Raw genomic sequence first — 14,353 nt, 5'->3', positions numbered from 1 at the left:
CTCTTTGTAGTGATGTTTCCTATATAAGTTATAAATGATATTTCAATCAATTCCAGTTAATAAAGTCTGTTAGCAACTACAGCTGGAAAAAGTTTAAATGGCAAAACCTTTGTTAAAAAAAATAATTTTATGCATAGCTGCTGTTGGTAGCAAAGTTTCCTATGAACATTTACACACTGGTTAGCTAGTTTCTGACTTAAAAAGTCAAGACAGACAGACAGACAAAGTGCCCAAGTATGGTGCACTAATATTGGTGAGTAAATAATGACAAAAAGCAACATATATGAGCCGTGTCATGACAAAACCAACATAATGGGTTTGCGACCAGCAGTCTGATCAGGATCCATGCTGTTTGCAGTTATAGGGTCTGTAAGCGAACAGCATGGATCCTGATCAGACTGCGTGGATGCGCAGGCTGGTCTGGATCCATGCTGGTCGTAAACCCATTATATTGGTTTTGTCGTGACACGGCTCATATATTTTTTATGCCTTATGAATTAAAGTTATCATGCATATTTAAATAGGACAAAAATATGACATTTTCTCTATAAGAGCTTGAAAATGACACCAATGGTTTATCACATTTACAAAAATAATGGAAATTTCATAATACACCACAAGAGTATCTCTTTCTGTAATAACCAGAACATACCTGAGTTGGGTGGTTTGCATTCCTGAGGGTTACTTCTTCTCTAATCACATTCTGGGAGTAAGCATAACAATAAGTCTCTGACTCCTCATCCCTATGACCTCGTCTTAGAACTGGTTCACTCACGCGGTGAGGCCTACACAATCATATGAAAATCTTGATACAATACCTCGTCATTAGATTATTAATTAAGAACTAATTCTTTATTTTATAGTTGTTGTTTTTTTGTCCAATGGAACAGTTATTACTTATGTGCATCAAAAGACATGCATTCTTAAACTCACATAAATCCTCAGAAACGAATAAAATGCTCATTCTTTATAAATGCAAACATAAGTTTTATAATGTTGGAATAATGGTTTTAGAGCATGTAAGATGCTTTAATGTCACCTGAAGACAGAACTTGTCACAGAAGTGATGAATGTGAAATTATTTGTCATTAAAGTAGCAAAATGTAGACAAAGTAGTCTTTTGACTTCCATACTAAAATACTAAATCACTATAAATGTTCAAATTGGCAAAAAGCAATATAAGTAAAAGAAGCATAAGGTAATTGGCCAATAAGTAAATTTTGGACTACTATAACAGGGCACTTAAAAAAAAAAAGCTTTTGAGAAAAAAATTCTGATAAATTCTGGTATAATCGGTAAAATAGCATCTGTCAAACATAAAAAGTCACTTCACTTTTCTCTGAATTTCTTTTTCTGCAAATCATTTATCCATTTATAAGTTTATGACTTCAACAATATAGTTGTGATAAAATATCTTACAATTGTTGATTAGACGTCCGTCTGTTTTTCGGACTGTCAAACACATCAATATACTGTGAAGAAGAATGGTCCTGACCCATGTCATCATGTGTGGACGTGTCCCTTGTTAAATCACGATCTTTTACTCTAAAAGCACTGGATCTTCCCCCACCACCTGGTCGCCTGAATGAGCTAATATTGTTGCTAAACTGAAAGAAGAATAATTATGCTCAATTATGAAAAGGAAGAAGAAATATATGACAATATAATGTATAAGTTTGCAATGAGGAAATTTGCCGCACACAAGGTCTACATCTACACTAAACCTTCATCAAGATAATTTTACAAAAGTAAAAATTTTCATTTACATACATACAAAAGTTACATACATACAAAAATATTTATGATGCAAAACAAAGAATTTACTTGCAAAGTGCAAGAAACTTTGTAAAATGACAATATAAATTTTTTGGAAGTTAGTGTCAAAAGTCTTGTTTTGCTGTATGATATGTATGAAAATTTTATTTCAAATATGACATATACCAAAGTAAACAGTTTTACAAAATCTTCAAGTTTGTGATGTCATTAAACAAATATTCCAGTAATGCTCTTTAAACATTTTTGAGTGTACGATCATGTAGGAATTACTTTTAAAGTTCTAAAGTAGAGAAGAAATAGAAATAATTAGGTTTTATCAGGTGGACTTCAAATGACAGTGAAAATCATGTAGTGTTTTATTCAAACATTGCACTATTTTATGACATTATTAATTTTAGACCGTCTTCAATTTTAAAAGCATCATAGTACTTAGAAATAACATTTGAACCTCTGAACCAGGATGATAGAAATAAACAAATGAAAAAATTAAAACAAAATGCAAGATATACATGCAGCTTCAAGTTTGAGTCTCAATGAAATGACCGACAATAATGACCCCAAATGCATGTTAGAAGCTTCAAGCGAATACCTTCAGGAGATTTGAAGACTAATCTTAGTACCAAAAAACTTAAGCTAGAAATATTCTAAGTTCACAAAGACTATTACATGTACAGTATTTGGTCCAGAAAAATTCAATGTCAAAATTATGACCCCAAAGGATAAAGACCTTAAATTGTGACCCTGAAAACATGTGTGAAACCTCAGTAGTTTTAAAGATTGATGTTGCATGCACAATTTTAACAAGGAACATTGTCAATTCACAAAGGGCCAAAATAAGTCAAAATCCATGTAAGAGATATGGGCATTGGAAAGTGACTTCCATTTATGATCTTGTTGATACAAATCAAGTTTTAAAGTGGATACCTTCAGTAGTTTATAGGATGAATTTTGCATGCAAAACTTTAAGCAGATTTATTTTCAATTTACAAAGGGCAATGATATACTCAAAACTAATGTCAGAGTTATGTGCCCTTTTTTTTGACTTTCCACCATTTGAAGTTATCATCTTGAAAAAAAAAGAAAAACAGATTAATTTCCTTCCCAATTGAACAAAAAAATGTGCTATACTAGTACACAAGTCAATGGGTATCATATTTAGTAATTTAAGTACACAATTGCTGCATTTAACTTTGTCGAAATTCTTTGATCCTTTCATCATTGTGTTATATAACCGGATACTGCATGATTGTTTGATATCATTCTTTGTATAACCAAAAAAGGAAACCACAGAACAGGAAATAAAAGTAATAATAGCCTATAAAATTGAATTAAAATTGCCCTTTAAGAGGTTATCAAGGAAGAAATACAATTCATGGTACTTATAAATAACTTTTATAAAGTTTTATTGATAATGGATAAAAATCACATGCTTTGTAGACACAATGGCTTTGTTGTGAAGCTTAATTATACCAGAACCTCATAAACAGAATGATATGAGCCATGCCATGACAAAACCAACAAAATGGGCTTGCGACCAGCATAGATCCAGACCAGCCTGCGCATCCGCTCAGTCTGATCAGGATCCATGCTGTTCCCTTACAAGCCCTATTACAAGTACAGATACTGACTTTGTTGGTTTTGTCGTGACGCAGCTCATATATTTAAAAATTAATCTTCATTCAGGCTGAATTTCTGAGACTATAATAAAAGAGGAACAAGTAGCTGCCTGACACATTCACTTTACATCTTATACTTTTTATAGTTCAAAGCAATGTACAAATATTACACGTAATGATGTATCATTATATAAAATGTTTTTCATAGCAAGCAAATTTTTTTTGTTTATAAAAGGAGCAGAATTATTGTATGTATGAAATACACTTGATGCAACATGCCAGATGCAAATCAACCTTCATGTTGACAGCTACAACAAGGAAAAAACATTCACTAGAGATTAATCATGTTAGGACAGTAAAACATTGGGATTGTGTTAAATAACATCTCATGTAATTATATACTTTTAACCAACATGTTAGTTGTAAACAACTGGACAGGGAAATTATTCAAAATAAGTCTACCTTTTAACATATGTTAAACACCATCTGTAAAATCAAAGTTCAATGTATATTTCAATTTATATGTAATTGAATTTATTAATATTATACATGTACATCACACAAAAGCCAGAGTCACAGCTGAATTTCATCTCTCCTCTCAAGAATCTGACAAGTTCTCAAATACCTGTACATGTATTTTCCTTCTTAATCTATATCATGTTACATGTAACTTCCAAAGTCAGAGATTTTGCAGTCTCTGAGTCTGATTTCCAAATTTTGAAAATGGAAACACTGTGCCCATATGGTTTCCATGTTCATACTTTATATGAGTTATGATCATATCTGCCTTTTATCTGGAGAGATTTTGAGCAAAAAGTGTATGTATTATTAATTTTAACACACAATGATTACATACATGTATTTTATAAAACAGTATAAAATGTTCCGGAACAAAATATTCAACTGCTGTAATTAGTATGTTTAGTAATGGTTTTTGTGAAAGCACCACACACTTTATTGGAAATTAACAAAGTTTTTAACGTTAATACATTATTTTAGCAATTAACTTTGGTACTATGTTTAGACAATAAAAGATATTCTAATATAGCATTTTACCCATTTATATGATTTCAGACAAAGTCAGCATCCAATATCTTGCCTAAACATTTACCGCTAAACAGTAAAAAAGGTACTAAGTTGATCATTGATACTGCCAATATACCTGTACTAACAACAGTACTAGTTGCAGTATTAATACTAAAAAACATTGTTCTGTGAAATTACTTCTAGGCAAAACAACGTGACATTGAAATTAGAGCCGTCATTACCATGGTCAATAGAAACAATATCAATGTATTGCCAATATTTCCTGTTCATCAAGTATTAAAAAAGATTTGATAAAGCAATAATAAGCTTACATTAAAGTGACATTATGCTCATATTTTCATAGTCAAGTGGAGCTGAATTGACATTATATTTCAAAAGATTGACTGTCAAAATGGTGTTTGACCAACAGTTATTATAGGAAAATGTTCAGGATAAAATTATAAATCTGCCTAAAATATAAAAAGACTGCCCAACTCTTTTTATAACACCCCACTCTTTTTATAACAAAGCGTTATAGGAAAATTCAAATGGATATTTACAGAAATTTCATTTGGATATGTGAGTTTTGTACTTTTTCTTTTTTTTTAAATGGCAAAAATTGTGAAAAATCACAAAAGGAAGCAGGTGTTTAGTGGAAATTACATGTCTAAAACTATTCTGTTATTGCATAATGGACATATTCTCAGTAATAATGACAAAAATGCGCGGTATTATGGTAATATGCATAGAGGGTCTGTGTATCCTCGTTGATCCTCTATATCTGTCATCAGATATCAATATAAAATCATTGTTTAGGAAATAGATATAATAATTACTCTGAGTGCATTGTTGTAAAATACTGCATGGGTTGAGTTTCAATGAGTAGTAATATAAATCACAAAGACCTCCACCATAATTGTCCATGATAGGAAAGAATTGTCCCTGGTGGTATCGCCAAAAAGACAAATCCGCGCTGTTTTTCGGACTGTTATAATTTCTTTGGGAGTGATTTAACAGTTAAATCTTATTTTTTGCTAAAACAGAAAAAAAACGTGTATGATGGTAAGTTGTGTTAGAAGAAAATCAACTAGAACTGTGTCCAAAGGACACGGATGCCCCCACCTTGCAGATGTGCTCGTAAACAAGAGCATGCATATCTGTATGTAAGATTTTTATGTGGAACTTTTTCATTCCACTGTTTCATTTCTGTACATATACCTAAAATGATCTACAGGTAACCTTATGTACATGTTAAATTAAATTACAAAATGAAATGTAAAATTTATATGTTCAATTATTTATATGGTATATAGTGAAAAAATCAACAAGGGCCATAATTCTGTTAAATTCCTTTCTTTAATACCATCTACACATTAAAGCTGTTCATCCCTAGAAGTTTAAGTAAAATCTGCCATCCGGTTTAAGAGAAGTTGCATTCACAAAATTTTTATATGGTATATAGTGAAAAAATTAACAAAGGGCCATAATTCTGTTAAATCTGGTTGCAGCAAAAATTCCTTCCTTAACTACCATCTACACATTAAGGTTGTTCATCCCTGGAAGTTTAAGCAAAATCTGCCATCCGGTTTAAGGGGAGTTGCGTTCACAAAATTTCTACATAGTATATAGTGAAAAAATCAACAAAGGGCCATAATTCTGTTAAATTTGGTCGCAGCAAAAATCCCTTCCTTTACTACCATCTACACATTAAGGTTGTTCATCCCTAGAAGTTTAAGCAAAATCTGCCATCCGGTTTAAGAGGAGTTGCGTTCACAAGATTTAGGGACGTACGGACAGACGGACAAGTGAAACGCTATATGCTCCCCACTTTGTGGGGGCATAAAAATTAATCTCTATAACTTACAGGACTTACAGCTCTATCAGTATCTGTCACACTCAAAGCAATATTGTTTAAGAGTGAAATTATTTGGTTGTCTGACTCATATAGTTTGTTTTGTTGACAACACTTTAAAGGGCTAGGCAACTTGCCATATTTTATACTAGTGAAGACCTCAGGTGCCTCTCTGTGCATTATGTTAAGCAACAGTAGAACAACCAATGTCCTGTTACTTTTTTTAGCTAGCTGGATCATTCTAAGTTGGATAGCTTAGAGCAGGCATCTGAGTAGACCAACCAAAGTCCTTATAACTCTATAGCAAAAGGGGATTCCTCTAGATGGTTAGGTAACAATATGTAGTAAGTAAGACCCTCAAAGGTAAGATTTAGCATGTTATACCTTATTTAAGAGATTTTTGTATGATTTCACAAATGCGATTTTGATCCTCACTTTACTATGTCATGTTTTCCTTGAAAAAATCGGCTGGAAAATACCTCCCTGTCTGCTGACCTCATTTCTTTATTCTCAGGTCACGTGGCAGTAAAAATTACCAAAAAGTGTTGTTTTTGGCGCATTTTTTCACCCTAATGCAACCTGTACGTGTTGTAGATTTTTTTACAGTTATTAATCGATGATTGAATGTTAATTGAAAATTAATTGGATATATTTATCTTATTTGGATGGAATGAATTGCCATATTTTAATAAGTTGCTCCACTAAATGTATTATTTTGTTTTTGCAGGTTCGACAAAGAAAGTAAAGGTGCTATTTTCCAACCTATATCTTTCAGCAGAGGAGGTCAAACAGACTAGGGCTACCATCCAAACCACTGTAAAAATACATCAATAGCATACACCACATATATAATAATGCTTTATTTATGAAAGAAATAAAGAATAGATAAACTTTTTTTCACTTGTTGATACTTTGCAGGTCTATGCTCTTGATATTGGTGAACAACGTAAGTAAAAGTATTATAGTGTACAGTCTCGTGTAGTGTGTAGTTAAATTAGCCAATCAATGGCGTCGTTTTAGGGCACTCTCAATAAAAAAGGCCGCTCCCGGATGAAGTGAAAGTAGGACTGTTCATGAAAAGGAATACAGCTTAAATTTACCCATTTCAGGGTACGTTACGATACCGAAATCAACTTAATTTCGGTAAAGTTACCGAAATCAACTTTTCATTACCGAAATCAACTCGTAAAAACCAACCTAGTTAAAATATTGCTATTATTTCTTCATTATTTGATGAAAATTAGTGAAATAGACTTTCAGTTAAAAAATCTATTGAAATTTTTTTATTTTAATGATGTTATTAACAAAAATTATTGAGTTACTTCCCTTTGTTCTAAACAACCCGTTATGTGTTTAGCATTACCGAAATCAGCATTATGTATATAAAATACATGTATAATACATATATAGTGATTATTTAAGATAATTTATGTTTTTGAAATTAAAGAAAACCCGACTGCATTGATGAGAGCGTTCAGTTGCAACTGAATAGATATTGCGTGTAATATCTGTTCAGTGCATCTCTTTTCTTTAAGTAACTAATAATAAATTAATTAATAAACAAATGTTACTCCAGCCTATAAGAACTTGCCGATATTTATAACGAACAGAACATATCTTCTATTTTCACCGATTATTAATAGAATATGGAACATGAATATGAAAAAGTGATATATATTCATTTAACTCGGTACAATATTAATGATGAAGAAAGATTTTTTTCACTAACCTATGAAATGAACTTTCGAACAGGGTTTGATTTACTTTAAGTCATTATGCAATAAAATATATTGCAGGTTTAGAGATATTTGGTACACAAATTATGTATGTACAGCAACCATTTATTACAAGACATAAGCACAAGCCTGTTATGTATCTGCACGTGATTATCGTGCATAACAATTTTCTAATCAAATAGTATTTTTAAAAAGCTATGATCGGACTATGATGGAAAAATATAATACTCTGTAATATGAGTTTAATCTAATTATAAATTTTGTACATGTTTATGTTTTATGAGTTTGAATACAGATATATAACTCGACTGCGCTAAAAATTTCCATAAACATTTTAAAATGTATCAGACAGTAAAATTTGAATTGGAAAGTTTGTGTCTTTCTTTTATTGAACAGTTAAACTATATATATTAACAAATCGCTAACATGTTATGGGGACTCTTTATTATAATATTTTTTTTATTTTAGTCATTTATTTAAATGTTTATTACGAAATAAATCGATGGTTCATTATAATCTTTTATCTTTAACATACATTGTATGTCAACTGTACCTCCTGTCTTAATTACTTCACACCTTACTTGATACAGTAATACACAACATGTCATATCGTACAAGTTTCAACATTATATAATTGAAATTTGTCAGTTTAAAGTGTTCCATTTTTTCCATCATATAAATATATATCAGTCATTCCATAAATTTATGCTGTTTTTTGGAACAACTGATATGCAATTTGGTAATAATAACATCAAAGCACCTTGTCTCATATACCGAAATGTTTTCTACGGAAACGTATAGCGACGACCCCTACATGTTAGTTAAAACAGACCTTTTTACAATTTATTTAATATAACATTATATTTTTACCAGCTTACTAGATCTGAAATATTTATACTATAAAACTATAAAAAAGTATTTCTAAAGTTTCCATGCGCCGATGTATATTAAAGGATTGCGGTTAACGAGTATGTAATGTCAACTAGCACCTCCATTGTCCGAGCACGTGTATGTTTGCTCTTTATAGTAAAGGTGTTATGATTACATGATTAATGGCAACCGCTACGTCTTTTTATTTAAATCAAATCATAATCATTGGATTTAAATTAAATACTGTGATAATTTTCCAATCAACTATTTTAATAGTGGTCTAAATAGGCGGATAACTTCAAACACAGTTTTGTTTAATCTTGTATTTCAAAATCATTAAGAAATATCAAAGAGATGATACGCTGCTATGTTATCTGACTAAAGGGAAAATTTAAACATTGAAAATAAGCGATATGAATTCAAAGTTTAAAACTCACTCAACTAACTTTTCTCATAGACTTCTGAAATTCATGCAAATTATTTAGGGGTTATTCTCATCATTGAAATGAAATCTGATTTGATTTCGGTAATGCAACACATTAATAACAAGGGAAGTAATCATGATATAATATACATATCCGTCTATAACATCATCATTTTTTTATAATTAAATATTATTTTCCTTTGTTTATGGTTCAGTTTGAATGACTTTATATTAATTAATTAAACAAGATCTATGAAAATGTTTATTTTAACTTTTACAAGCCGATTTCGGTATGGTAACATATATTTCGGTTCGTGACAATCAGGGAAGTAATCTTGATATTCATATATTTGTTTCTAATTTCATAATTATTAATTAGTTCGAACTGATTTTTTGCATGAAAGTCAAACTAAACCTATTGTAATAGATTATAATGAAAAAAAATATAATAAAACGCTTAATTGTGATTTTACAAGTCGATTTCGGTATTGTAACATATATTTCGGTTCGTGACAAATCAGGGAATAAGCTTGATATTTAGTTATTTGATTCTAATTTCATAATTATCATTATTTTAAACTGATTTTTTGCATGTAAGTCAAACTTAACCTATTGTAATATATTATAATTAAAAAAATCTAATAAAACGCTTAATTGTGATTTTATAAGTTGATTTCGGTAATGAAATGTTGATTTCGGTAACTTTACCGAAATCAAGTTGATTTCGGTATCGTAACGTACCGCCCATTTCATAAAGGTTAGAGATTTTTTAAAAAGTTAAAACATTTTATACAATACAATCACATGGTTTTAATAGACGATACAATCACATGGTTTTAATAGACGCATAGCGGCATACAAAACAATCCTTAAGGGCGTCGAAACTGGTCACTCGAGGATAATTTACTCTACCTTTAAATAAAGTGTTATTTAAAACACACAGAAAAAAAGCTTACACTTTCTTTAAATAAATACGACCTTTTACATATTTCAAAAACGTAGAATTAACGTAACAACAACGATATACCTCAGGGTCCTGATACGTGTAATCCGAGTCATTTTCAATTTCATTTTGTGTATCTGTGATATGATCAAAGGCCCTTGAATACATTGCACTCATCTTTCACTTCCTGACGTGAGAACAAAGTTTAAGATCCGTAATTATCAAGTAGTATTTACATTACAATCTGATTTTAAGCTACTTAGCAAAAGACAATTGAAAATAATTAAACACGTTTCCTGTGTTTACAAAATTTCTTCCTTGTTAACATTTCACTTCCGATTTCATGAGCTAAATGTTTTCAAAGAATTCTATTGGACAAAAAGAAAAGAGCTTAACTAACCCAACGAATATATTGAACAAAAAGATATTTTAATACTAATTTAAGTAACAGATGTGATATTTATAAGACGTACTTAAGATTTGGGGTTAAAATTAGAGCTAACCAAAGAGTGTTTCTACAGAATTTAGTCAAGGACTGGGTCAATTAAAAAAAAAAATATTAAACCAGAGAAAAGTAACTTTAATTACCTCCCTTGATAAATTCAAAGTGAAGACCAAACTCTGTCAAATAAGTTTATTAAGACATCTTATCAAAAATAGTCGGTCAAAATAATTCTATTCATACTTTTTCAGATCAGTTGCAGTATTTTAGAGTTGGACATTGTGGTCGTTTTTTACAGTGTAGTGTACTAAAATTTGAATCTTGATAAGGTTTAAATAGTAATTACATGGTTATAGCAGGCCAGATACTAGGGCAAATAAAAGGAAAACACTTAATAAACATGTAATACAGTCTTACTTTGGCTCAGTATAGTCAAGCTTTTTTCTTATTTATATATGTGTCAGTCTATTACTCAAATTGATTTTCTTCAAAGAAAACTTCAAATCACTTGGATAATTATTGATATGTAATTTCAAAATGGTGAAAGTGAGTGGCCTGAAATAATAAGTCATATATATGACTTCTTTCCAGTTGCTGAAAGAATATGTGCTCACACAAGCACACTGTCACCCCTAGCACAATAACAGCTATCTGGAGAATTTTCTGACACATAAGAATCCAAAGTCTCTGGCAGGATTTGTTCTTGCAGTAGTGAGCTGGGGACATTTAATGATCAAAGTCAGCATCCTTAGCTATTTCAGGGAGTTATACAAAAACTATGTCAGGGACTTAAACAAAGATCTACAATATGCTACATGGAAAAAAAAACAACAACAAAATTTTTTACACATTTATTACAAAGTATAGCCAAGTAAATGTCATCACGGTACGTTACGATACCGAAATCAACTTGATTTCGGTAAAGTTACCGAAATCAACTTTTCATTACCGAAATTAACTTATAAAATCACAATTAAGCGTTTTATTATATTTTTTTCATTATAATATATTACAATAGGTTAAGTTTGACTTTCATGCAAAAAATCAGTTCGAAATAATCATTAATAATGATATTAGAAACAAATAACTAAATATCAAGATTATTCACTGATTTGTCACGAACCGAAATATATGTTACAATACCGAAATCGACTTGTAAAATCACAATTAAGCGTTCTATTACATTTTTTTCATTATAATATATTACAATAGGTTAAGTTTGACTTTCATGCAAAAAATCAGTTCGAAATAATCATTAATAATGATATTAGAAACAAATAACTAAATATCAAGAATATTCCCTGATTTGTCACGAACCGAAATATATGTTACAATACCGAAATCGACTTGTAAAATCACAATTAAGCGTTCTATTTCATTTTTTTCATTATAATCTATTACAATAGGTTTAGTTTGACATTCATGCAAAAAATCAGTTCGGAATAATTAATAATTATGAAATTAGAAACAATTACCTATATATCAATATTACTTCCCTGATTTGTCACGAACCGAAATATATGTTACCATACCGAAATCGGCTTGTAAAAGTTAAAATAAACATTTTCAAGGATCTTGTTTAATTAATTAATATATAATCATTCAAACTGAACCATAAACATAGGAAAATAATATTTAATTATAAAGAATGATGATGTTATAGACGGATATGTATATTATATATCATGATTACTTCCCTTGTTATTAATGTGTTGCATTACCGAAATCAAATCAGATTTCATTTCAAAGATGAGAACAACCCCTAAAATATTTGCATGAATTTCAGAAGTCTATGAAAAAGGTATTTGAGTGAGTTTTAAACTTTGAATTCATATCGCTTATTTTCAATGTTTAGTGAGATAACATTGCAGCGTATCATGTTTCTTAATGATTTCAAAATACAAGATTAAACAAAACTGTGTTTGAAGTTATCCGCCTAATTTAGATCACTATTAAAATAGTTGATTGGAAATTATCACAGTATTTAATTTAAATCCAATGATTATGATTTGATTAAAATAAAAAGACGTAGCGGTAGCCATTCATCATAACACCTTTACTAATAAGGAGCAAGCATACACGTGCTCGGACAATGGAGGTGTTAGTTGACATAATTAACATACTCGTTAACCGCAATCCTTTAATATTCATCGGCGCATGCAAACTTTAAAGTATCCAAAATAATTATTTTACATGAAATTAAAGCTGCTTGTCTCCATTAAGACAAAAAATACATTACAGTTTAATATAAAATGACGTATAGCGACCATCCCTATATAATATATATCAAAAGACTTTTTTTTATAGTTCTATATTATACATATTTCAGATCTAGTAAGCTGGTAAAAATATAATTTTATATTAAATAAATTGTCAAAAGACCGGTTTTAACTAATTTGTAGGGGTAGTCGCTAAACGTTTCCGTAAAAAACATTTCGGTATATGAGAGAAGGTGCTTTGATATTATTATTACCAAAATGCATATCAGTTGTTCCAAAAATGTATGCAATTTTTTGATGTCCCGGATACTTAACTACATATTCTACTTATTGAAAAAGTGTTAAGTAATGATTTTATGTAGATCGATTTGAAATCATTTTAAATTTCATATCTGTAAACAGCATAAATTTATGGAATGACTGGTATATATTTATATGATGAAAAAAATGGAACACTTTATACTGACAAATTTCAATTATGAAATGTTGCAACTTGTACGATATGACATGCTGTGTATTACTGTATTAAGTAAGGTGTGAAGTAATTAAGACAGGAGGTACAGTTGACATATATTGTATGTTAAAGATAAAAGATTATAATGAACCATCTGTTTATTTCGTATTAAACATTTAAATAAATGACAAAAATATAAAAATATTATAATAAAGAGTCCCCATAACATATGTTAGTGATTTGTTAATATATAGTTAAACTGTTCAATAAAAGAAAGACACAAACTTTCCAATTTCCAATTTTACTGCCTGATACATTATACAATTTTTATGGAACATTTTTAGAGCAGTCTAATTATATATCTGTATTCAAATTTATAATAGAAAATCATGAACTTCCGGTTGAAGTTGGATATTTTTCTTCATAAAACATAAACATGTACAAATTTATAATTATCTTTAACTCATATTACAGAGTATTTTATTTTTCCATCATAGTCCGATCATAGCTTTTTAAAAATATGATTTTATTTAGAAAATTGTTATGCACGACAATCACGTGCAGATATATAACATGCTAATATGGCGGTATCAGACTTTTTCTTAAATCATTATATACATTGCATTCTAATATGAAATGGTATTAGTCTTCTAAGACATTACATGAAAAACATTTTCTATCATTTAAAGGTGTACTATTTGGTTTAGTCCATCTACCTGAGTCTATGTGCAATCTATGAGATGATACTCTTAACCTAGTGAGATCTTTACAAAACCGTTCAAGATTGATAATATTTAGATATGGTTGAAACTTAAAAACATAAATATGTCTATAAAATAGAGCTCTACTAGAGTTATCTAATCTACTATCTACTAATTATTTACATAATTTAAACTTCACCGCTGATTTCGGTAATGCTAAACACATAACGGGTTGTTTAGAACAAAGGCTAGTAACTGAATAATTGCATTTGTGGTAATAACATCATTAAAATA

General features: G+C 30.0%; 1 protein-coding gene across 2 annotated transcripts in view; it reads right to left on the bottom strand.

The window, feature by feature from the left end:
- The window catches only part of LOC132726622 (uncharacterized), a 32,058-nt gene extending 21,457 nt beyond the window's left edge, over positions 1 to 10,601 (bottom strand). The window contains exons 1-4 of one of the 2 annotated variants that reach the window (XM_060711968.1): positions 10,328 to 10,601; positions 3,855 to 3,878; positions 1,420 to 1,607; positions 653 to 785 (exon numbers count right to left, since the gene is read on the bottom strand). In XM_060711968.1, coding sequence (XP_060567951.1) covers positions 653 to 785; positions 1,420 to 1,499 — 213 coding nt within the window. In that variant the 5' untranslated portion in view covers positions 1,500 to 1,607; positions 3,855 to 3,878; positions 10,328 to 10,601. The remainder of the gene's footprint in view (positions 1 to 652; positions 786 to 1,419; positions 1,608 to 3,854; positions 3,879 to 10,327) is intronic. The other variant, XM_060711967.1, reaches the window with a different exon arrangement.
- Between the last annotated feature and the right edge of the window lie 3,752 nt (positions 10,602 to 14,353).

The sequence above is a fragment of the Ruditapes philippinarum genome, unplaced genomic scaffold (genome assembly GCF_026571515.1).
Source record: "Ruditapes philippinarum isolate M1 unplaced genomic scaffold, ASM2657151v2 ctg2537_1_1_1_1, whole genome shotgun sequence".
Taxonomy (NCBI): domain Eukaryota; kingdom Metazoa; phylum Mollusca; class Bivalvia; order Venerida; family Veneridae; genus Ruditapes; species Ruditapes philippinarum.
The sequence above is the reverse complement of the archived record's forward strand: the minus strand, read 5'-3'. Positions and strand labels throughout refer to the sequence as shown.